General features: G+C 42.6%; 1 protein-coding gene and 1 non-coding gene across 9 annotated transcripts in view; one reads left to right on the top strand and one right to left on the bottom strand.

The window, feature by feature from the left end:
- Nucleotides 1–24,828, bottom strand: part of GAB1 (GRB2 associated binding protein 1) — a 126,981-nt gene that overhangs the window by 71,559 nt on the left and 30,594 nt on the right. For 2 of the 8 annotated variants that reach the window (XM_055550250.1, XM_055550251.1), the window contains exon 2: nucleotides 24,156–24,300. The exons of the other annotated variants lie outside the window; for them this stretch is intronic. In XM_055550250.1, coding sequence (XP_055406225.1) covers nucleotides 24,156–24,206 — 51 coding nt within the window. In that variant the 5' untranslated portion in view covers nucleotides 24,207–24,300. The remainder of the gene's footprint in view (nucleotides 1–24,155; nucleotides 24,301–24,828) is intronic. 8 annotated transcript variants of the gene reach the window in all.
- On the top strand, nucleotides 12,650–12,721 carry TRNAG-GCC (transfer RNA glycine (anticodon GCC)). Its single transcript has one exon. It is a non-coding gene; the product is annotated as a tRNA-Gly (tRNA).

Here is a 24,828-nt window from a genome sequence, read left to right on the forward strand (position 1 = left end):
AAAATAAATGAACAAAATTATTTTTAAAATACTTTAGGCTTTGCAGGCTGGAGAAGGCAATGGCACCCCACTCCAGTACTCTTCCCTGGAAAATCCCATGGATGGAGGAGCCTGGTAGGCTGCAATCCATGGGGTCATGAAGAGTCAGACACAACTGAGCGACCTGACTTTCACTTTTCACTTTCATGCATTGGAGAAGGAAATGGCAACCCACTCCAGTGTTCTTGCCTGGAGAATCCCAGGGACGGGGGAGCCTGATGGGCTGCTGTCTATGGGGTCGCACAGAGTCGGACACGACTGAAGCGACTTAGCAGCAGTAGCAGCAGGCTTTGCAGGCAATTAAGATCTCTCTTACAACTCCTCTCCTCTTCCGTGGTAATATGAAAGCAGCTGCTGACAATTCATAAATGAATGGGTGTGGCTGTGTTCCTGTACAATTTGTTTTCAAATTTTTATTGATTTTTACTGAGGTACAGTTAGGCAGACTGAGGTATATACAATATTATATTAGTTTCAGGTGTACAGTAAAGTGATTAATTTATACATACATACATATATGTATACATATTCTTTTTCTAACTCTTTTCCATTATAGGTTACTATAGAATACTGAATATAATTCTCTGCAATCCAGTAGGACCTTGCTGTTTACCTGTTCTATATACAACAATAAATGTATGTTAATTCTAAACTTCTAATCTTCCTCTGTACCCTTCACCATCCCCTTTGGTACCCATAAGCCTACACAATTTTATTTACAATAACTGGTAGCTGGCTGACTTGATGCTCAGGCCATTGTTGGCCAGCTCCCGTTCTACAGTACCAGACGTTTTCGCAGGGTGTCTAGCTTGCTAAAGATGGCATTTTCCAGCCTCTCTTACAGCTAGCTGTGGTGGCGTGACAGTTTGGCAATAGGATGTGAGTGAAAATGATCTGTACCACATCTACATCGTGTCCCTTCTCAGGGCTGAAAAGAGGTCAGGTTGAGTCACCTCGACTATGAAGAGGGGGACTCCCACAGAACAGCAGAGAGACAAGACGGAAGGAATCTGTCTGTTGAGGTTCCCTGCCAGTCCTCCAGGAAGGACCACGTGGACTGTTTTGAGATAGAGAAGGAAAAAGCCCCCAACCTTTTAACTGAAGTCACTGTATTTTGAGGCATCTCTTTACAAAGCTTTGCATAGTCAAGTTTAGCTTAGTGAACAAAGAGACTGTATTCAGCAGGGCTGGGCTACTGAATGATCAATCATCAATCAAGAACCCACACAGTGGTTGGATGACTCGGAACAAATCTATCAATCATCAAAGCACGCATCTATCATCATCATGAGAACCAATATTGAGCAAAAGCTTACTCTGGGCCATGCACTTATAAAATACAAAGCTCACTTATCTTGAAAGCAATTCTTCTTCTCATCAGTTTTTACAGACAAGGCTCAGAGAGATTACAATATATGCTCATAGCCACACTACTCCTAAGTAGCTGCACAGATATATAAACTCGGGGATACATGACTGTCCAGCACATTCTTTTGCTCCCACCAGCAGCTCCCTTGTATCCAGGACAAGTCATAGTAGTCAAATCCGGGGTGATTTTTAGAGATGGCTCTGTGACTACAGGCTTCAATACTCAAACTGAAAAGTGCCGTGAAGATCTGGTGACTGACGGCTCCATTTGGTTTCATCACTACTCCCCTCCACAAGCCAAGTACGTCAGAATGAAACAAGGTTACATGACTTACCCAGATTCCTCGGATATAGTTTGAGAATGTCAGACTGCGGATGTCACGAGACAGCCACAGGGGCCGCCACCTCCTCCTTCACTGCCCATTAGAAGTTAACTGTCTCGATACCTGCTACCCCAGGCTAAAGGCAGCCTGCGAAGCCCTTTCAGAATATGCCAGAGGAGGGGAAAAGCTTCTCTTCTCTCCAGGAAAGGGTGAGCAAGGCTGCCGACATTTGCTGTTGACCCTGAGCGGTCGGGTGGAGCAGCCGTCTCTGCTGGGGGCTTGGCATCCATCATGGGGACCATCTGGCTCTGTTTCCCTGCCTGTACAGCCTTTCCGGTCCTGTGCAGCCAGGAGGCCCAGGGAAAGTCAAGTTCACCCCCAAATTACAGCCTAGTCAATGGTAGGTGAACCCGAAATTCAGGTGGAAAAGATTTTAATCTTATTTCAAGTTTAAAAGGAAGAACTATTTCAAAATTCTTTTTTTTTTTCTTTTTTCTTTTTGGTCTCGCCATGTGACACGTGAGATCTTAGTTCCCTGACCAGGTATCGAACCTGTGCCCCTTGCAATGGAAGTGTAGAGTCTTAACTACTGGACTGCTAGGGATGACCCTAGTCTGATTTTATAAAAAATAAAATAAGTTCATTTTAAAAAACTTCACTTGTTTAATCAGCTGTGGATAGCTAATCAAATGTTAAGTACTATAATTAGTTGTTACGATACCAAGAACTACATAAAGAAAATGTTTTGTTACAGAAATGTTTATCTTGAGTAAAGCACAAAATTAACATGTTCTCAATTACTTTTTTAATGCACTTTTTTCTTTGGCACATCTTTAAGAAGTATTTTCAGAAACAAACTACAATGGAAAACAAACTGTGCAGCTATTTAAAACCACATTTTCAAAGAATATTTTTGGGATGTGACAAAAGTTCTTACATATATTTTTGTTGTTTGTTTTTTTAAACAAAAAAGCAGGTTTCGAAAAGGTTTACAGACAATTTTGCAGAAGAATAACTACCTATCCATATAAATAAGCATAGAAAATTAGTCTGGAAGTAAATACCTCAATATTTTCATAGCAGTTTTTCTCTGAGTGGTAAAATTGTAAGTAATTTTTATTGTCATCTGAGCATTTTCAAGATTTTCCTACATATCATAAAAATATGTTTTTAAAAGAGCTGGACTATATAAAGAATAACATGACACTAAAAGCTTTCTCCTTTCACTGCATTCTGTAAAAAGATGCAGAATATGGCTTATGTAAGCTATTTCATGCCCAGACCATATAGAAAAATCTCAGAAACTCCCATATGAAAGACCAAATCTCAGTGCTGTAACAGTAAACATTTCAGAAAGATCGGAGGGGCACCATAACATATGGAGATAGGAAGCCACTGGGGAGAGGGACCAGATTCATTACACCCACAGCTATTATCTACGTTTTATCTCCACTACATTGACATTAAAAATGGAGTAGGCAGTGTGTATAGCACTCAGACACCTGTGACATATCATTACAGAAGAAAAATATTTCCAGGAATTCAAATTCCCTAGTACTGCTTTACAGATTGAGAAAACAGCAGAAAAACAACTGTGAAACTGAAAAGAAATATGTGCCTGTCACAATTTAGCCATTACTAAGACCAACTAGAAATCAGTTTCTATTTCACAATGGGAGTTACTAAAACCACAGAAAACCCCCACAATTAGGGAACAAAAGTCAGAATCAAGTCTAACCCTGGAGGACATTATCTCCCACCCCAGTTGCAACACCCACCAGGGCCCAGAGACACACATTTGTTTGTAGATATGAAAAGAAAAAAAAGGACTGTCATGGCTCCAGCTAACAAATCATTGCCCCAAGTTTCACATAATGGTCATATGATCCCTCAAGTGCTGCTTCTCAGACACAGTCTCTTCTTTTATGAAGTCAACGAATCACCAGAAAGGCCTGGGCCAAGCAAGCTCCAGTACTTTTTAAATGACGGAATCTCTTAACAGAGAAAAACAGGACTTTGAGAGAAATATTTCAGGAAAAGTGAAGGTAGGGAGGCTCAGGAAAATGTCTGATAAAATTCCATTGCCTTTCCAAAACAACAAAAACATCGTTTCCCAAGCCCCTAACACAAAAGCAGAACAGAAAATAAAAGCGTGTTCTCGAGCAACATGATATGTGAGAAAAACACATTTTCACTCACTATTTCAACGAATATTTTCCCCACAGGGCTACATTACTTACAGAGAAAGAAAAAGGCAATATAGACTGAACAGTCCCCAAAGGTCACATCTCTTTATATATACACACACTCCAGACATATACGGCTTCATGGAGAACTTTTACCTGCCTTCAATAAACTGAAGAGAAGATTTTCAACCATAAAACAACAATGGAGAAAGATGTACAGCAAATCAGCGTTAGTCTGTCTAAATCGAAAACAAGTAAAATGACCACTAAAAGAAGAGATAGAGGTTTGTAGGGTAAGAGGAAAAAAAAAAAATACTAAGATACTACATAAGATTCTGGTCCATCAGCATCAGTTACGAAGAAGATGGCAAACGCACCTTTCGTGCCTAGAAGGACAGCTTCGCCGTACCTCTGATATCCATTATCCTATTCAGGACCAGCCCAGGAAAGTAATATACGCCCTCAGAAACACTGGCCTGGCCGGCACCCAAGTCAGTGACTTCAACTGCTCCACATTAATAACAAAAGCTGTACAGAGTGGACAGGCAGAGAGAGATGAAAGACCAGAGCAGACTTCTAAGAGCAAATCTATCTGCTGTGCAAGTTGCTGGCCAAGCCCTGCTCCTCCTTGATGGAAAATAATCTGCTCTCTTTGTAAAGCCTACAGTCATTTCATGCAACGGTTTTAAAGTCTGCATGACACTCTAAGAACAACAACAAAAGATTTTCATGGTAATAGACTGCATGGACTTGTTACATACCAGAAACTGTTGTGTGCGCTGCACACAAATTAGCACATGAGATTTCTCTGACGTAAGTGCTACTAGCCTTAGTTTACAGATCTGAGAACTGAGGCGCTGAAGTGATGAGTGACTTTCCCAAAGATCACAGTGCTAGTCCAGTTGAACCCAGGCCCTTAGGCTCTGGTTGGCCAATGACTTAACCATGACACCAGGCTACCCTGTGCTAAATCCTGCTGGTGCCTCCAGCCCTCTGGCCCTTCCAGGGATCCCCAACCTCTGGGATCTAAGAATGGCTGATGATCTGAGGTGGAGTTAATGTAATAATAATAAAGTTCACAATAAACATAAAGTGTTTGAGTCATCCCGAAACTATCCTCCCCCTCCCTGGTCTATGGAAAAATTGTGTCTTCCACGAAACCAGTCCCTGGTGCCAAAAAAGGTTGGGGACCGCTGAGCTCTCAGATACTGCTACTCCACAGGCTGCAATTGTGTTGCTACTTTCTGGCTGCTCCAGGGGCTGGAGGGGAAAGGCAGAGAGCTACCTTCCACGGAGGGCCCTAATTTATGTCAGCCCCTTCAGAAAAGAGGAAAGTTCTCTTCTATCCTATGAGTGGCTCATATGGTAAAGAACCTGCCTGCAAAGCAGGAGACCCGGGTTCGATCCCTGCGTGGTGAAGATCCCCAGGAGAAAGCAATGGCAACCCACTCCAGTATTCTTGCCTGGAGAATCCCACGGACAGAGGAGCCTGGCAGGCTACAGCCCGTGGGGTTGCAAAGAGTTGGACATGACTGAGTGACTAAGCACACACACACACATGCACACACATATCCTATGATCTCAGCATTGTTATTGTAATTCCCATTGTACAGATGAAAATCAGATTCTGAGGTTAAGTATCCTGCATGAGGCTAGTGAGAAGCAGTGCTGGCATCTGAACCTAAATCTGTTTTTACCTGCTCTATGTTCCCGCCACTACAGAAGGCATCTCCTGCCTCAGTCACAGATTCATCCCTTAACTGGGGGAGGCAACCAACAGCCACAGGTGAACGCCCTGATTTTAGCTAATTGTTTCACAAATGAATGCTGCCTGGACGATCAGGAGGAACACCGAGGGTAAAAAAGGGCAGTAAAAGTCGAACACAGCAGCCCAAAAAACAAACAAACAAACAAAAAAAAACCCTCTTACACTGCAGAAAATTCCAATTAATTAGCAGAAAGCACATTTTCTTTGTACATACTCAGCACTGCTGCAGAGTAAATTATCAATGTACAGAACTGGATATTTCTGGTGCACATAACCTCTGCCAATCATATTACATTTTAAACGCACTGGAGGAACTCGCTACGGAAAAGAATTCTGTGATCAAATGCCTCTGTAAAGTCAAAAACTTTTTTACATTCTCTAAGTCACGGGTCTCCAACCTCCAGGATCTAATGTCTGATGATCCGAGGTGGAGCTGATGTCATAATAATAGAAATAAAGTGCACCAGAAATGTAACGTCCTTGTACCATCCGCAAACCAGCCCCCTCCCCCAACCCATGGAAAAAAGTGTCCTCCACAAAACTGGTCCCTGGTGCCCAACAGGCAGGGAACTGCTGCTCTAAATCTCTGAATATTCAAAAGCAGGCATATTCTATTTTACTAATGAGGTGTACAGTAATCCAAATTATTTTTTATTCTGCCTTAAAATGGAAGAAATGGACCATTATACATTTCCCCACTTTTTCCAGCCTGTGGTTCTCTAAAGTTCAAGTTGCCAATCACACATCAGCAGATAAATTAAGATCTATATCTTAGCTAAGAGTTTCTTGAATTGAAAAGAATAAAAGGGATCAAAAGATTGATGATTAAAAGTAGCAGGAGACTGTGACTCACAAAATGCACAGATATGAAGGCTTCAGATTTCAATATCCTCACTTTATGGATAAGAAAACTAAGGCCCAAGAAGTAAATGATCTTTTCTAAATTTTCACTAGAATCAGTACGAGAAACACTAGTATCCAATTCAGTGGCGCTGCGTGGTCCAGAATGGGCTCCCTTAATGATGTGAGATAATACAGCATTGCAAGCTCTAAAAGAGCAGAAACTGTGTCATGTGTCTGGTTTCTGCAGCTCCTACAAGCTGTTTTGCTTAATAAATAGTAGTAATTCTGTCTACAGTGGGAGAAGGAAATCAGAGGTGGTATGGTAGGCTACCTGCTACTTCATCTCTGATCTATAGACTGTTAGGCAGATCCTGGGATTTCAGCGAACAGCTGGGAACATGAGTGCCAATCTTGCACAGAGAAGAGAGAGGGTGTGTGAGTGTGCTAATAAGTTGTTTAAGTTGTGTCCAACTCTTTGCGACCCCATGGACTGAAGCTCATATGGCTCCTCTGTCCATAGGATTTTCCAGGCAAGAGTACTGGAGTGGGTTGCCATGCCCTTCTCCAGGGGATCTTCCCTACCCAGGGAGACGCAGATATAGTGCCTTAAGGACATCCTTTGAAAGGGCTCAAGATCTGAAGCCATGAAACACCCGTACATCGGTTTACTTGTTCAGCTCAAGGTTTCTCTGCTCCTGATCTCTATGACTGCTTCCAACATTAGATGTTATTCTGTGTAGGTCTGAAATTTATAACTTTGACACGAATAACAATATTTTACTAAGCCCCTTTTACTGTGCCTCTTTGGTGGGGTACTGTGACTTTTACACATTACAAATAGCCCCACCTGACCTGGCCCAGTGAATGAGGTGGGGGATAGGAAAGACTGGCTTTGCAAGGGTCACTGAGCCCCCATTTCCTTTCCTAATACCACTTCCCCTAGAAAAGCTCCTTGGGTGGGGGATGAGGCCCACAGCACTTGGAGTTTTACCTCTATCATCAGAGTCTAGGACCAGGTTTGTACCATTAAAAATACGTTCAGCAGGCCGTGGTCCCTCCAGACAGGCCGCCCCTGTTTGGTGTCCAGCGAAGCTTTGAGCAGAAGGGGGCCCTTCGCGCAAGCTGGTCAGCTGCAGGGGCTGCCGACACTGCAGAGCTGGTCTGAGTCCAGAGGCGCGGGTCACAGAGAGGCCAGGGCCACTGGGAGGCCAGCCTGGAGTGGGAGCCCGGCTATGTAACCTGAAACTTGAGAAGGTGATTAAGAAAGACATACTCAGACAAGGAGAGAACGGGAGCGGTTTGAAGCCTAGAAAATTGAGAGCATGAGAGAGTGACTACTTAGGAAATTCCAACCAAACGTCTCAGAAAGCAAATGCTATTGTCTCCCAAAGAAATTAAAAGAATGTCTACTTTTTGTGTCTGTGAGCTATCTGGGATCTCATTCGTCATTAAATATCAGGAGTGTTGCTATCAACACAAGGGTGTCAGGAAAAAGAAACAGCCTGGTCACAGGACTCTCACAGTTAAAGAACAGCAAAACTTACACTGTGTCTCTGTATGTTAACAGAACTGTACAGTTTACAAATCACCTTCCTGGGCACTTTCTGCTCTGATCCCTTCTGGTCCCTACAACTACTTCACGACATTTGAATAAACCGAAGTCTGAGAGGCTGACTTACTGCTCTGCTGCTGCTGCTACTAAGTCGCTTCAGTCGTGTCCGACTCTATGCGACCCCATAGACGGCAGCCCACCAGGCTCCCCCATCCCTGGGATTCTCCAGGCAAGAACACTGGAGTGGGTTGCCATTTCCTTCTCCAGTGCATAAAAGTGAAAAGTGAAAGTGAAGTCGCTCAGTCCTGTCCGACTCTTTGCGACCCCATGGACTGCAGCCCACCAGGCTCCTCTGTCCATGGGATTTTCCAGGCAAGAGTACTGGAGTGGGGTGCCATTGCCTTCTCCCACTTACTGCTCTAAGAGGTTCAGACTGCTACGGAAAAGGTCTTTAGGTTCACCTGGGGCTCTTCCACCATGCCAAGTCTCTTTAGAACTACTTTTCCTCAAAACTCACCTTTGAAAAGAAAATAAACGTATTCCTATGCATTAATTTTTTCCCCCCAGTTTTAATGTCTAGCACTGAAACAGGCTGGAGGTTGAAAATCATTAAACAGCATTTGTTTTTTTAATTTATCTTATTGAAGTATAGCTGATCTACAAAGTTGTGTTAATTTCTGCTCTAAAGCAAAGTAAGTTACACATACATCGATATTCTTTTCCATATTTCTTTCCATTATGGTTTATTACAAACTACTGAATATAGTTCCCTGTGGTATACACTAGGACTTGGCTGTTTATCTATTCTATATAGAAGAGTTTGCATCAGTTATCCCCAAACTCCCAATCCTTTGCTTCCCCACCTCCCCTCCCCCTGACAACCACAAGTCCGTGCTCTATATTTAAACAGTGTTTTGATACACGGCACAGCACTGTCCCGTTACTGCAAAGCGTGTTAGTGTATGATGGGTTAACTAAGCTTTGAGGGCTAGTCTGGAAACTTTAGCATCACACATACTATCCTATTGTTTCTATGGGAAGTTCTGTTCCAAGTTCCAGTCACCTGACTTAAAATAAAAGAGAGCTTTTGGAGCATATGAACACAGCCTAAAAATAATCACCCCTGCAAACTAAAGGCATTTTCTTGGATTTAATTTTTCTTTTCCATTTCATTTAAATGTATACAGGCATACACAGAGCCTGTTCTCATGGAGCATCATGTCCGGTATGAAAAGCTAAGAATTTCAGCAGAAGAAATTTCACCAAATACTCCCACATGTGACAGTGTGGATTACATAAAGAAGTGGGAAAGTCCCCTTCTAACCCTAGACCTGTGCCAAGACTGACATGCGCATATCTGCCAGGAGTCTACAGTTGGAATCCATGTTTTAGATAAATCAGCATAATAGTATAATGATCCAAAAAGTTCAGAATCTTGCCAGGAGAACCGCTTTACAGCCCCTCAAAAGATCTGTTCTGAGAAACATGTCTCCCTGACAAGGATTTCAAATGCTAAAAGCAGAAGGGTAAGTTTCCAGTGCTGACTTTTCAACAAACGACCCAACATATTACATGGTTGAAAGTTCTCTCATCAAGAATCGAGGTGCCGATTTAAGAAGATTTTTTACAAGTCCAGCATATATAAAAAGATACATTGGAACAGGGTTGGGACCACTGGGTCTATTCAAGGACACAGATAACCAGAACATTGGGATAAATTCCATGAACTGGTTCTCCTGATGCTTTTTGATTCTTTGAAGACGGATTTATTCACGATTTTTCAGAAAAGTTTCTGCTGCGTGGGTTCAGACGTGGATTATGCTTAAAGCAAACTGAAACCACAAGAAAGTGCAATCAGGTGGAATCTAAACATAATACTCTCAACCAAAAGTTCAGGCAATCATCTGTCACTCGCTTTTCCCCCTACCTCAGACGGGAGGGAAGGTGTGGACCCATGCCTCAGGATCCTGCCACTTCTGCCCTCACTCAGGACAGTCCTTCCAGCAGAATCTTGAAAAAGACAGACTAAGAATGATAGGGATCGAAACAAAAGGTGGCTTACACACATGAGAAACTCTGAATTGCCCAATTTCGGTCCCCAGGCGTCTCAGTCGGCCGATCCTCTATAATTTTTGATGAAGTACAACATAAACCTCTTTAAAGCTGTTTGTAGTCAAAAGGTACAAAGTGTGAGAACTGAACCTTCTTGGTTATTGAGATGAGTCTTAAAATAACCACAGCAGCTAACACTTAATTCAGTGTTCTTGCCTTTCTGTGAGAATTCTCAGTAAGAGAAAATGCCCTTACAAAACACAACTTAACCTACCGTGGAAATAGCTCCTGGGGGAGACCACTGTCTAGCTTATCTAGATCTAAAAGCAATTCACTTTATGAAAAAGCCCAATTACTGTTACTTTAAATATTCTGCTTTTTATATATATGTACTTAAAACGGTCTAATATGAATCCTATACAGCTTCACAGGGGTGTGCCAGAAATCTAGTCATATTCTAGTGGGTTTGCTCTGCTCTTTTTTTAATCTAAAAAATATTCCATAAATACTTTAAGTTTTTTTTTGAGTGGTGCTAGCCTTTCAATTTTCTGTGATATGAATCTTTCTTCAGCTTTCTTGTCTATTTCCATAAGCTTATGTTTTCTTATGAGTTGCGTGAAAGAAGATACACTTTCATAATCTGTAAACAATCTTAAATAAGCCTCCAGTATAAATAAGTATCATGTCTCACACTTGTATTCTTTTTTTCTATTCACCTATTGCCCTGGGCTATAGTTTTCTCAGGTACAAAATGGTGGTGTGTGTTGGAGTTGGGGTGGGGGGTACGGGGAAAGGCAGGGAAACAAGCTTTATGATTTCGAAGTTCCCTTCCAATTCCAGAGTTTTATTGTTTTCTGAGTGTCTCTGGTCTGCGTTTATCCTAGACATGAGCTCCCATAGAACAGTGGTTCTCAGCGGGGGGAGGTGGGGCAGAGAGGGGACTAGTTTGCCCCCCACCAGATGTTTGGCAATGTCTGCAGGTATTTCTGTGTCAGCGGGGACTGCGGTGGGCTACTGGCATCGAGTGGGTAGACACCAAGGCTGCTGCTACCTAAACAACCTACCACGGGCCAGTAGCCCTCCAACCAAGAATCATCTAGGCCAGCACCATCAGCAGTGCTCGAGTTGTAGGGTTACAAACTCGGGAAACTAAATGATCGTCATATTCAGCAAGTTGGGGAAGCCACTTTCTAAAATAGTTACTACCTTTCCTATTCCTAGGCAGGCAGTTTGGGTGCTTCACCTCCTAAAAGGGAAGCAGAAAGCAGCTGGGCTTATTTCTTCCCTTCTTCCTCGATTTCTCCCTTTCTCCCCCTATTTCTCTCTTCCTCTCATCCAAACCCACAGAATGATCAATGCTACAGGCAGGATGGATAAGCCCTGGTCCCTCCCTGCCTTCACCTAGTGAAGGAGGCAGAAAATCAACAGTGGTCAGTGCTCTGGATGTAGCAAGACGTGATATGGCTTGCAAAAGCCCACGGATTCTTTCAAAGACCCATGAGGTATCAAATCTTCATTTAATCAGCAGATTTACCAAGGAGCTCTCACTGGCAAGTTTTTAAACAGATGAATTCAACCAGAAAAACTCAGTTCCATTGAGAAGATGTTTTTCCATCTACCAAAATGATGAGAGTTGTTTCTCAGCCATGAAGAGCAGCTTCATCTTTCTAAAGGAACAGAGGACCAAATGCGCCTCCAGGGAAACCAACAGTATTCCAAGATTTGCTGGGTGCTCAGTTCATCCTGGCGTCTTTTTGTGGGAAAAGGTGAGTAAGGAAGGTCCAAAGGTCAGAGCTGTGACTGTACCATGGGAACCACTGCTTTCTACGATACTCTGGGAAGTAGTCAAGGGAACCATACAATTTTTCTTCCAAACCAAGGCACTTCTGAGTCCTGTGTACCAGGACACAGTGCAAACCGGGATCAATGTTCACCGAAGCCATGACTGCTATGCTGTGGTGGCTGTTTTGAATGTCTGATGGAAGACGATGCCCACAGGAACCTCGGAAGAGTCTTGGGCTCTGAACAAAAGTGTGACTTCCACTTTCTTAGTCAACTAACAATCAGTGATGCACAAAAGGAAAGGAATATGATATTCAGGATAAAGCTGACACAGTCAAATCTGGAAAATCCAAACATACTCTGTGAATCTAAAGTATAAGGTTCCCACCGGTTTGGTCCAGATGAACATAGTCTTTTCTCTGGAGCTTGTGAAAGGCAACAAAAAACTGTGAAACAGCTTCTAGTCTATCAATTTAGATGGTATATTGATCCTCGTAACACACCGACCCTCCAGTAAGCACAAGTGCATTTCTGGTAAGCAAGGCAAGCAGTCAAGGCAAGCCCTCCACTAAAAGTCATGTGACTTGGCAAGTTTGGTGTGTTTAACCATACTCTGGCCCACTCTGTCCCCTACGAGGCAAGGGACAGTCTCAGTAACTCTCCCCTTTAAAGTCACATGACCAGCAAGGTGGATAGGCTCCTGGGCATTTGAATGAAGCCAAAATGTTCTAGGGCTTCCCAGGTGGCTCAGTGGTAAAGAATCTGCCTGCCAAGCAGGAGACCCAGGTTCGATACCTGGGTCTGGAAGATTCTCTGGAGAAGGCAATGACAACCCACTCCAGCATTCTTGCCTGGGAAATCCCATGGACAGAGGAGCCTGGCAGGCTGCAGACCATGGGATCGCAAGGTCAGACACAACTTAGTGACTAAAATCACCAATCAATGAAGATGTTCTACACTAAAATCTACAAACTCCCAGAAAACAGGATACCTTATGGTTTGGGAAACAAAAATATTCCCAGGATCAGTAAAGTCAAGTTTGCCTTTCTTCTAACCTATAAACAAGGTAACCTCGTAAGAAAACATGATAATCTTACAGGGAGCTTGTGAATCAAAAACCAAACCATAAATATGTCATAATGCTTTGGGCACGAGAACTAAGACTGCGTGTGAGAGCTGCCCCTCCAAGAGGGCCCAGGAGACCCCAGGGAGAGCCCGGAGCAGCAACCCTGGTACCACCATGTCTCCTCCCACTTCCTTTTAAGCTTTATCAGAAGCAAGATTAAAAAAATCATCATCATCATCATTCTGGGAAAGATGACACAACCTTCACCAAAGTCAGAAGGCTCAATTATTCAACTTCTATTTCACCCCAATGTCCTAGATTTGATCAAGAGAGAGACTTAAAACTGGCAACTGCGGCCCATCCTGAAAAGAGGGAACAGAGGCCACATCTCATCCTTAGGAACCAAGGGAGTCGCTACAGGCAAGCTCACCACACACGAAGGCAGAGGTTCCAGAAATAAAGTGAAAGTGAAAATGAAGTACCCAGTCGTGTCTGACTCTTTGCGACCCCAAGGACTGCAGCCTACCAGGCTCCTCCGTCTATGGGATTTTCTAGGCAAGAGTACTGGAGTGGGGTGCCATTGCCTTCTCCAATTCTCCAGAAATAAGGACACATACAAAAAAACTAAAGCACAGACAAGCAAGCCTGGTATCAATTCAAATACAATCCTACGGACAGATGTTAAAGACTCAGGGGTAAAAGGGAATAGTGGTAGCTTAGTGTATTGCCAATGTCGTGTCAAATTATCCTAATATGTTTTTTGGTAAGTCTGCCTGGTATGAGAGAGAAATGCCATGAAGAAAATGTCTCTTCATTTTTCAAAAAGGTCTGGATAAAATGAAGGTCTGGATATGTAAGCTGGATGACATAGTTAAGGGCTGTTGTTGTTTAGTCACTCAGTCAGGCCACCGCATGGACTGCAGCCCTCCAGACTCCTCTGTCCATGGAATTTTCCAGGCAAGAATACTGGAGTAGATTGCCATTTCCTCCTCCAGGGGATCTTCCTGACCCAGGGATCAAACTCATGACTTCTGTGTCTCCTGCTTGGCAGGCAGATTCTTTACTACTGAGCCACTTGGGAAGCCCATCATAGTTAAGGGTAGTGACAATTATTTGAAATACCATCCTCAAAGAATATTAATTATTGAACTGCTGTAACCTGAAGGAATGGCCTTGTGTCATTATTCTTTTTTAACGGAATGCTTATATTAATCACTTAGAAGAACTCTGGGACTATGCTTATCAATTTCGTAGATGGCACGAAGTCAGATGAAAGATAATATTCCAAAGAATCTGAATGTAGAAGACTGAATGGACAGCAATGAGATGACATTTTCATAGAGACAGATAAGAGCCCCACATTTGAGTATGATATCAGTTGCACCAAAAGAAAGGCTGGAGACTTAACAGTATTGTAACAGTGAGAGTCAGAAGTAACACAGTTGTTTAAAAAGAAAAGCAAATTCAATCCATGGCTGCATTACAAAAATTAAATAACCAGATCAAGGGGAGAGAGTCTACTAGGTGACACCCAAGTTGAAACCACATCTAGAGAACGGAGGTAAACCCTGAGAGCAGTTTTTCAAGAGGAAATTGATTATCTAGAGAAAGCCCAGGATGGTTAAAAGTACAGAAATCATACCATCTGAGAAACTGTTGACAAAACTGGGGAGGTCTGGCCTAAAGAACACTCTCTGGGGGATATGATGGCTTTCTTCAAATACTGAAAGGCTATTCTGGGAGCACAGGGGACTATATTCAATAGCCTGTGATAAACCACAATGGAAAAGAATATGAAGAAAAAAATATAAATTTATAACTGAGTCACTTTGCTGTACAACAGAAATTAACACAACATTGTAAATCAACTATACTTGAATTAAAAAAAAAAAAAGACTTATCCTGGGGACATCCCCTGAAAGAGTTCGGGTTTGCCAATGACCTTCTAGAATGTAAATGCAACACTCCAGGTCCAGGTGGGCAATCAGAAAGCAAAGGAAACACCACCTCTGTGTTGTGCACTCTGCTGACACAGCCTAAGATGGAATGGGGCTTTTTGGCAACAGCTGACTCACAACGATTTAGGCTTCTCATGTGAACCAAGCGAACAGCTTTCAGTCTCAGCAGTTAGCACCACTGGTCGGTCGCCACATTATACATTTCTGTGCTCAGCATCCACTTCAATCCACTAGAATGTAAGTTTCACGAAAGCAGGAGGACTTCTGTGCTGTTCACAGCTGAATATCCCACACCTAGAACAAGTCCTGGCCCCTAGTGGACATTCAGTTAATACATACTGAATAAATGAAGGACTGTTAAACAACCAGCAACAAAAAAGCTACAATGGGGACAAAAGATAAAGGGCAAGACAGTAGCCTGGTTCTATGCAGCTCCAAAAGAGAGAACAAACAACCACTCTAAGTTACAGGAAGGAATTTTCAATCCAAGAAAAACCTCCCTAATCATTAGGACTGTTCCACAACAGAGCAAGCTGCTCCTTCAAGTAAGGTTTTGTCCTCTCTAACTGCAAATATTATACTAGATGTCTATTCATCTACTAAACTAGATGAATAGGAAGTCTGCATGTTCTTGATGCCTAAACTGGGTAATCTCAAATACTTCTGAGATGTGATGATTCTTCATAGAAACAAGTTACATGGCATCGGTGAGGATGACTGGGATGTCCCCTTTAACATCTGGGCTGGACAATTTCCAGCCACTCCACTAGATCCACCCTCCACCTGGTCCTGTCCTGCTCTGAGCTGGGGGACGCGAACTTAAGACTACATCCTGTGTCACGGCTGGTTCTCTGGCTTTGGGATAAGTCTGGTCAATGGGGATAAGAGAGAGAGAAGTCAGAGGGCAAGGGACTGAACCTCTGGCTGCAGGCCTATGCGTCCCTTGACCAGAGACCTCAGCTCCTGCAAGGCATCCATCTCGACACAGCCATCCCCCCTGGGGTTTGGGACTATTCCTTCCTCTTTCTTCTTCAGGTACAGGCACTGGCCCTTGCCCAACACTCCTAGTCATCCTTATATGCATGCTCTTCGGGTAAGCAGTCTTTTGATTCAGTGTACCTCAGATTATCCAACTGGAGTGTGCCACTTGCTTCCCACCAAGCCCTGACCCACGTACCAGCTAGGTGGGGACTCACCCAGTGTCTGTCTGAATGCTCCCAGGGACCAGCAGGTTCTGGAGGGCTCTGGTGCCCAGCTCTAATTGTCAGACATGCCTCTTTTCTATTCAGCCAACTCCATCATTCTCCTTCATTCATTTTAGTGCTGCTATGATAACACTAGGCTTTTCACGGCTTTGAATCCAGCTTTCAAAACCAGTCACGACACCGGGAAGGCAGTGTAGCCTGTAACAGTTTATAGCCTGTCTCATGTCTCAGCAAAACCGCTTAAGCAGTTTGATTTCCTGTGCATTCTGTAATAGCAGCTTCCCTGTTTAGCAAGTACTCTGGCTTCACAGTCAATCATTCCTTCAGAAAAAGGAAGCCGTGGCAGGTTGTCACACAGCAGTATCAAACTTTGGACACCAACAGCCGTTAACAGGAAATCATGTATATATTATGTTCTTCCTCCAAAAACGAGTTTATGAAAACGAGCAAACACCAGCAACTTTCTCTTCTTCATCTCTTTTTACGGAGGCTGCCTTTCTGTGGGAACTAGAATAATAGAATGTTTTCACCCTGGGTTGCTTTTATCTTGTAAAGAATGTATCCAGTAGGGAAACAGTGTCTTTTCTTACTGCCAATGGAGTAGTACAAAATGAATGAAAATATTTGGTGAGAACCAGTATTTCTTTTCACAGCCCAGTGTCACAGCAAGGATTAAGCAAACAAAACATCAGGTGGGAAAACAGCACATAAACCTAGATGGATGTAGACAAAAGGAGATAAAGACTGCTTTTTAAGTTATTAAACAAAGAGGAGCAAAATCTTGAGAACTGCCCAAAATAGGAAGAAAAACCTCCATAGGAATCTACTGCCAAAAACGATGACTTGCATATCATATTATTAATTGTACATATTTACAGAAATTTGGCATCTGTGGCAACTTCTGAGTGTTCATTGGAAGGACTGATGCTGAAGCTGAAACTCCCAATACTTTGGCCACCTCCTGCGAAGAGTTGACTCATTGGAAAAGACCCTGATGCTGGGAGGGATTGGGGGCAGGAGGAGAAGGGGATGACAGAGGATGAGATGGCTGGATGGTATCACCGACTCAATGGACATGACTTTGGGTAAACTCTGGGAGTTGGTGATGGACAGGGAGGCCTGGCGTGCTGTGATTCTTTGCGATTTGGGGTCGCAAAGAGTCAGACACAACTGAGTGACTGAACTGAACTGAACTAAAGACAGGTAGAAATGGAGAAGATAAAAATGAAAGCCATAGGACTTCTCTGGTGGTACAGTGGATGGGAATCCACCTGCCACTGCAGGAGACATGGGATCAATCCCTGGTCAGGAAGATTCCACAGGCAGTGCAGCAACTAAGCCCGTGAGCCTCAACTATTGAAGCGCATAGAGCCCACGCCCAGCAACAAAGACCCAGCACAGTCAAAAATAAACAAATAAAAGAAGTATAAGATTTATATGAAGAAAACATGAAAAAAAAATTTACAAAATACAAGCCTTAAAAAAAAAAATGAAAGCCTTAAAACTTTCATTATAATTCCTCCTGCAACAAGTTTTCAAACTGCTCAAATGTCTAAGTTTTGGACAATCATAGGATGATGGGGTAGCATCGTCTATTCCAAAAATAGTACAGTCCTATTTAGGGGCAGGGGGACCACTGTTATAGAAAAAACAGAAGCTAAGTGAATCCTACTTACTTCTTCCAACAGCGTGCAGCTGTCCTGTTCTGCCTGGGGCTCCCTTTCTCTGACCTTTGACCATGTAAAGTAATTGGCACTACAATATGACATTCTTTGCCACACTGGCAGGAACCTCTGTTTCATCTTTTTTTTTTTCTTCAAAAAAACAGGACCTACGAGTAACATCTTTATTCCTGTTCAAAGTCCTGTGGATGGAGCTGAAAACACTAGTCTAGAAGTAGAGTCCCTCCCCTGTTACACCCGAGGGGAGCCTCTGTCAACGGCCTCATCATCAGAACTTAGATCCTCCTCAGAATTGGCTCAGTCGGTTAAGAATCCACCTGCAAAGCAGGAGACCCAGGTTCGATCCCTGGGTTGGGAAGATCCCCTGGAGAAGGAATGGCCACCCACTCCAGTATTCTTGCCTGGAGAATTCCACGGACAGAAGCGCCTGGCAGGCTACAGTCCATGGGGTCGCAGAGAGTCATACAGAACTGAGCCACTAAACCACCACCACTTCAGAATTTGCAGCTCAACCCCTGATGTAATGTCAGTCTAAACATAGCTTCAAATAAGCTGAAAGATGTGCCCTCAAGCCCTTGCACTTAGGGGGAAATTTATGACAGCCTGCAGTGGTAACTGGTTCCTGGAACTTACTCCTCTGGGAGGGAAGAGAAAAAAAGCAAACACTTAAGGACATATCCAAATAGGACACATCTAATATCAAAGTGAAAAGAAACTGCTCTGGGCCTCTCCTGTAAAGAGACACGCTCCAGACATTTTCCTCATTGGACCAACATCTCACTCTTGCTCTCTCCCATTTCAGTTTGGGGCTTCTAAGTATATGTATAAACTATAGAATTTCCTTTCTAGAGACAGTGAAGATTTCCCCAGTCCTGCTACCAGACCCTGGATTCAGTCCAACAAACACATATTGAGTTCCAGTTATGTGCTAGACACTGGGTCACTGTGCTAATAATGAGAATACAGGTTTTTCCAAAAATGTAGGTATCCTCCTTAATTCCTGGTTCAGTTCTTTGGCATCCTGACTAGAAAGAATATTTATCAATTATGGCCTTAGTCTTAGGACACTCAGGTGATCTCCAATGATTTCATTCACTAATTTAAAAACTGGTATCAGTCGCTCAGCCATGTCCAGCTCTTTGTAAGCCCATAGACTGCAGCCCACCAGGATCCTCTGTCTTTGGAATTCTCCAGGCAAGAATACTGGAGTGGGTTACTGGGATCTTCCCAATCCAGGGATTGAACTCGGGTCTCCTGCACTGCAGGCAGATTCTTTACCATCTGAGCTACCAGGTAAGCCCATATTTACTGACTTTTGGCTATTTGCAAGGTTATTGCTAATAGCAACAGAAATGTTCCTGTCTCAGGCACTAAAATTTGAAAGGAGGGAAAGTGTAACCATGGGGGTCGCAAAGAGTCGGACACAACTGAGCAACTAAACTGAAGTAACCAAAAGCACAAGGTGAAACCATGGCACAAAGAACTGTGACAATCTGAAGGAAGAGAGACTACTTACCACTCAAGGCATCAAGGAAAAAACAATTCTAACAGGAAGTAGCATTTATTTTTTTATTTATTTTTTAATTGGAGGAAAATGGCTTTACAATGGTGTGTTGGTTTCTGCCATGTAACAACACAAATCAGCCATAATTATACATATATCACCTTCCTCTTGAGCCTCCCTGTCCTCCCTCCATCCTACCCCTCTAAGTCATCACAGAGCGCCAAGCTGGGCTCCCTGTGTTACACAGCAACTTCTCACCAGCTATCTATTTTACACATGGCAGTGTCTGAAATTACCCCCTGACCCAGCAATCCCACTACTGGGAATATACCTGCTGCTGCTGCTGCTGCTGCCAAGTCGCTTCAGTCGTGTCTGACTCTGTGCGACCCCATAGACGGAAGCCCACCAGGCTCCCCTGTCCCTGGGATTCTCCAGACAAGAACACTGGAGTGGGTTGCCATTTCCTTCTCCAATGCATGAAAGTGAAAAGTGAAAGGGAAGTCGCTTCAGTCGTGTCTGACTCTGTGCGACCCCATAGACAGAAGCCCACCAGGCTCCCCGTCCCTGGGATTCTCCAGGCAAGAACACTGGAGTGGGTTGCCATTTCCTTCTCCAATGCATGAAAGTGAAAAAATAAAGTGAAGTCGCTCAGTTGTGTCTGACTCCTAGCGACCCCATGGACTGCAGCCCACCAGGCCCCTCTGTCCATGGGATTCTCCAGGCAAGAGTACTGGAGTGGGGTCCCATCGCCTTCTCCGGGGAATATACCTGAGAAAACCATAACTGAAAAAGACGCATGTACCCCAATGTCCACAGCAGCACTATTTACAACAGCTAGAACATGGAATCAACCTAGATGTCCAACAACAGACGAACGGGTAAAGAAGGTGTGATACAATGGAATACAGAAAAGGAATGATTTTGAGTCCGTTTTAATGAGGTGGATGAACATAGAACCTGTTACACAGAATGAAGTTAAGTCAGAAAGAGAAAAATACTGTATATTAATGCATATGTATGGAATCTAGAAAATGGTAGTAATGAACCTATGTGCAGGGGAGGTATGGAGACGCAGACATCAAGGACCGACTTCTGGACACGAGGAAATAGCACTGGAGCCAGTCTTCAAACCAAGAAACAGCACAGCGAAAACCCAGCCATGAAAAGGGTGGGATGTGAACAGAGGGAGGGAAGAGAGAACAGCCTTGGGTAATTGCAGAGGGTCTTGAGGATCACAAAATTTTTAATTAAAAAGTAAATTTATTCCACTTTGGATAAACCAATTGTGATATAGCTATACAATGGAAGATTACTTGGCAATAACAAGCTGTAATGTTCTCATATATGCCAACAACAGGGATGAACTTTATAAACATTAGGCCAAGTGAAAGAAGCCAGATACTACAAGAGGCCACACATTATATAATTCCATTATATGTAACAGCCAGAATAGGCAAATCCATATAGACAGAAAGTAGATTAGTGGTTGCCTGAGGCTGGTGGGAGGTGTGTTGCAGGGAGATGGGAATTACTGATAATGTTATGGGATTTCTATTTTTTTAAAGTGATGAAAATGTTCTGGAGTCAGATAGTGGTGACGGATGTATAGCTCAGTGAATCTACTAAAACCCAGTGAACAGCACACTTACATGAAAGGGTGAACTTTATAGTATGTGACTTATACCTCAATAGAGCTGTTATAGAAAATAAAATCAATTCATTTAATATTTATGTTTATATAGAATTCAACGCCTAGGCTAGCGCCCTATATGTATTTTTCACTTTGACATGTGTATTAATGATGCACAGAGGAATACCACATACTTATATAACACAAAACATAATAGCAGGTTGAAATTTTTAAGTAAGGTTCACTGTCTTAAAACTTTCCTAGAAGAAATGAATCTATCTTAACTTTCCCAATCAGGTACATTTCGGGTATTAAAAAATAAATGACAAAATAAGTTATGCAAAGCTTTTTAACATTTGAGCACAAAGTAGTTAGTGTAAGAGATCAGTGTCCTTTATATGGCATCAGCTTTAATTTTCGAATGCCATTTTCATTGAAACTCAGGGCTGTATTCCATCATATGTTTTCTAAGACCATATAAAAAAGACCAATCATAAACTTTTAGATGCCAGTTTTGTGTGTGTTGATGGTTCATTTTTTCATTCTTAATTATAGAAAGTAGCCTGATATTAGTATTTAATTTTTTTATAATTTTTATTGCTTTTCGGTGACACTGTGCAGCATGTGGTATCTTTGTTGCCCAACCGGGGATTGAACCCACACCCCCTGTGGTGGAAGCACAGAGTCTTAACCACTTAACTGCTCTTAACCACTGGACTTTTCAGCGAAGTCCCTAATATTTAATTTATTCTGTCTTCCTCTGAGAAAGATTCAAAAACTTTAGAAAGCTACTGATAACAGTTTCCTCTTCTAGGTCATACGTACCGTTAATTTTCTGATTTTGTGCCTTGAGACATACACAATGAACTTAGGAGAAGACAAATTTGACTCATCACGAGCACTGCTGCTGCTGCTGCTAAGTCGCTTCAGTCGTGTCCGACTCTGTGTGACCCCATAGACGGCAGCCCACCAGGCTCCCCCGTCCCTGGGATTCTCCAGGCAAGAACACTGGAGTGGGTTGCCATTTCCTTCTCCAATGAAGGAAAGTGAAAAGTGAAAGTGAAGTCACTCAGTCGTGTCCGACCCTCAGAGACCCCATGGACGGCAGCCCACCAGGCTCCTCCATCCATGGGATTTTCCAGGTAGGAGTACTGGAGTAGGGCGCCATTGCCTTCTCTGCATCACGAGCACAAGTCTAGCTAAATGTCCATTTTACAAGTAAAAGGAAATGAAAGTGAAAAAGATAATACAGAAGCACATAAAATGATAAAAAGCTTACCAATTTTACACCATGGGATGTACTTATGGAAGGCACAGATGGAAGGACAATGTCTTACAATGTTCCAACTTGGAGACTGTGAAGGGGCCTGAACTTCTGAGCCTGAACGTGGCGCCAGTGAGATTACTCACTATGTGCCTGTTACGTGCCAGTTGTCAAGAAAAGCATTTCCCTCACTTCCAAGTTGGTCCATTACTCTGCAGTAATCTGACTTTCTCCTGCAAGGGGAACTTTAGTTAGAAGCAATCTTCCAATAAACTGGCAGAAGGGTCTCTACCTTTAATTTCTATAATGGTGAAAGAATAGTAAGTATTGATTAAATCAGGTTCACATGCGTCCAGTTTAATAATTCAAGGTTCTTGCCCACGTTAGTAACGATCTCTTTTTGTCAGTAGGAACAGTGGGATGTATACCTACATGAATTAACATTCTGTATTAAACAGAACAGCAAAGAAAACGGAAAGGCTTACAGAAGCAAAGTGCTGAATAATTTATGAACTGTTCTATCACTAAAACTGAACTCTCCGCAAATGTGCGTTCTCAATTTCTCATATAACTATGGGGACCAGATTCTAGCTAAATATTGATTTTTACATTAAGAGAAACTGCCAAAATGATGAATAAGAAACCAACAAGGCAAGGAAATATGTAATTTGTTAGTAGTTATTGTAGAGACGAAAAAATAACACTCTAAACCGTACTTATAAATTCAAGTTTAAGCACTAAGTCAGGGATTATCCTGTAACCCTGATTACTAAATGGAATTCCTGAAGTGAGACACAGTACGTTACTCCCCAGATCCTGAGAGAAAAGTCATGAATCCACTTGCCAGAAACAGTTAATATATTACTTGAATTATAAACTTTAATTAAAAATAAGAGATCCAGCAACAAAGAAGTTTGTGGTTCAAATCATTTGAAACTACCTACCAGGTAACTTTTCCAAGTGTTAAGGCAGGCCAAGACCAGTTCCACACAGCCCAATTATTTTTTACTCCAGAGAGTTCCAAGTAATTTTTACAAATATCTGTAGAATTTTTTATATAAACATCCAGATTTCCCACATTCCAGTTCCCAGAAACTAGATTCCATTCAAGTATTTATTAAGATGTGTGGGTAAATGACTTGGGGAAAGAAGGACATCACATTGAAATATTTTCACTTATCTGAAGAGATGCTGTGTTGTATGCATGTGTAAGTGTGTATGTGTGCGATGGTGACAATGGAGGAGGAATACATACTTGCTGTAAAAATTCTGAAAATTACAGGAGAGCATTTTAAGAATATATGTTAAACCTGAGACCCATACATATTATCCTCGAGAAATATGTATAGTTTCAAAATGAAGCCCCACTGCTCTATTTTTATGTCAATTTCATGATGCATCCAGCTTCATTCTTTTCATGATAAAAAGTTGGAATAGAAATAAACAGTTTGGGACTTCCCTGGTGGTCCAGCGGCTAAGACTCTACATTCCCAATGCAGGGGGCCCAGTTGGATCCCTGGTCAGGGAACTAGATCCCATATGCTGCAACGAAGTATTTGCATGCTGCAACTGAAGAACACACACGCTGCAATGAAGACCCGGAGCACCCACATAAAGAAATAAATAAAAATATTTAAAGTAAATAAATGGTCTACTCCTGGATTTTTTATTCTCAACAACAAAGACAAATTCAAAATGACTTAAAAGCTATAACATGAATGTCATTATGCTTTCTCCATTATTAATTACAAATACATTTTATAACAGAATCGTGTGTGACAAGGAAAATGGGCAAATGAATATAGCAATTCAAAACTACAGAATTACTGAATATCAGGGCTGGAAGTGGCCTTGGGCACTATAGAAGGGCAATTCCTATTTAAATGGAAACCTGACCGTGAACTCACCAGGGGACAGCCCCTGTTTGACTCACCTGTGTGTCCTTCTTACAAAGCTCAGCATGTGCCAGGCACTCTAAATACATTTGAAACCAACTATCATGTGTGTTGGATGAAGGAAATCCATTTTAATGTAGTCGTTTATCCTCTCAGAAGGAAAGACTTCTGGCTCTGCTCCTCCTACAAAGAAATGGCTTAATGTTCATTTATATATTAGTAATGCAAGGAGATCCAACCAGGAGATCAGCCCTGGGATTTCTTTGGAAGGACTGATGCTAAAGCTGAAACTCCAGTACTTTGGCCACCTCATGCGAAGAGTTGACTCATTGGAAAAGACTCTGATGCTGGGAGGGATTGGGGGCAGGAGGAGAAGGGGACGACAGAGGATGAGATGGCTGGATGGCATCACCGACTCAATGCACATGAGTTTGAGTGAACTCCGGGAGTTGGTGATGGACAGGGAGGCCTGGCGTGCTGTGATTCATGGGGTCGCAAGGAGTCGGACACGACTGAGCGAATGAACTGAACTGAATGAATAAAAGCCTGAACACGAGATCATGCAATGATAGTCCTCTACTAATGGAAAGGGTGTAATTCAAAAGTTTGTATGTAAGTAGCTTCAATTGAGCTCAGAATGCATTTTCCCATAGAAACAAGTGGTGCATAATGGCTCATGTCTCTGGCCAGCCCACAAAAACTTCCTTAAGT

This window comes from Bubalus kerabau, chromosome 16, assembly GCF_029407905.1.
Source record: "Bubalus kerabau isolate K-KA32 ecotype Philippines breed swamp buffalo chromosome 16, PCC_UOA_SB_1v2, whole genome shotgun sequence".
NCBI lineage: Eukaryota > Metazoa > Chordata > Mammalia > Artiodactyla > Bovidae > Bubalus > Bubalus kerabau.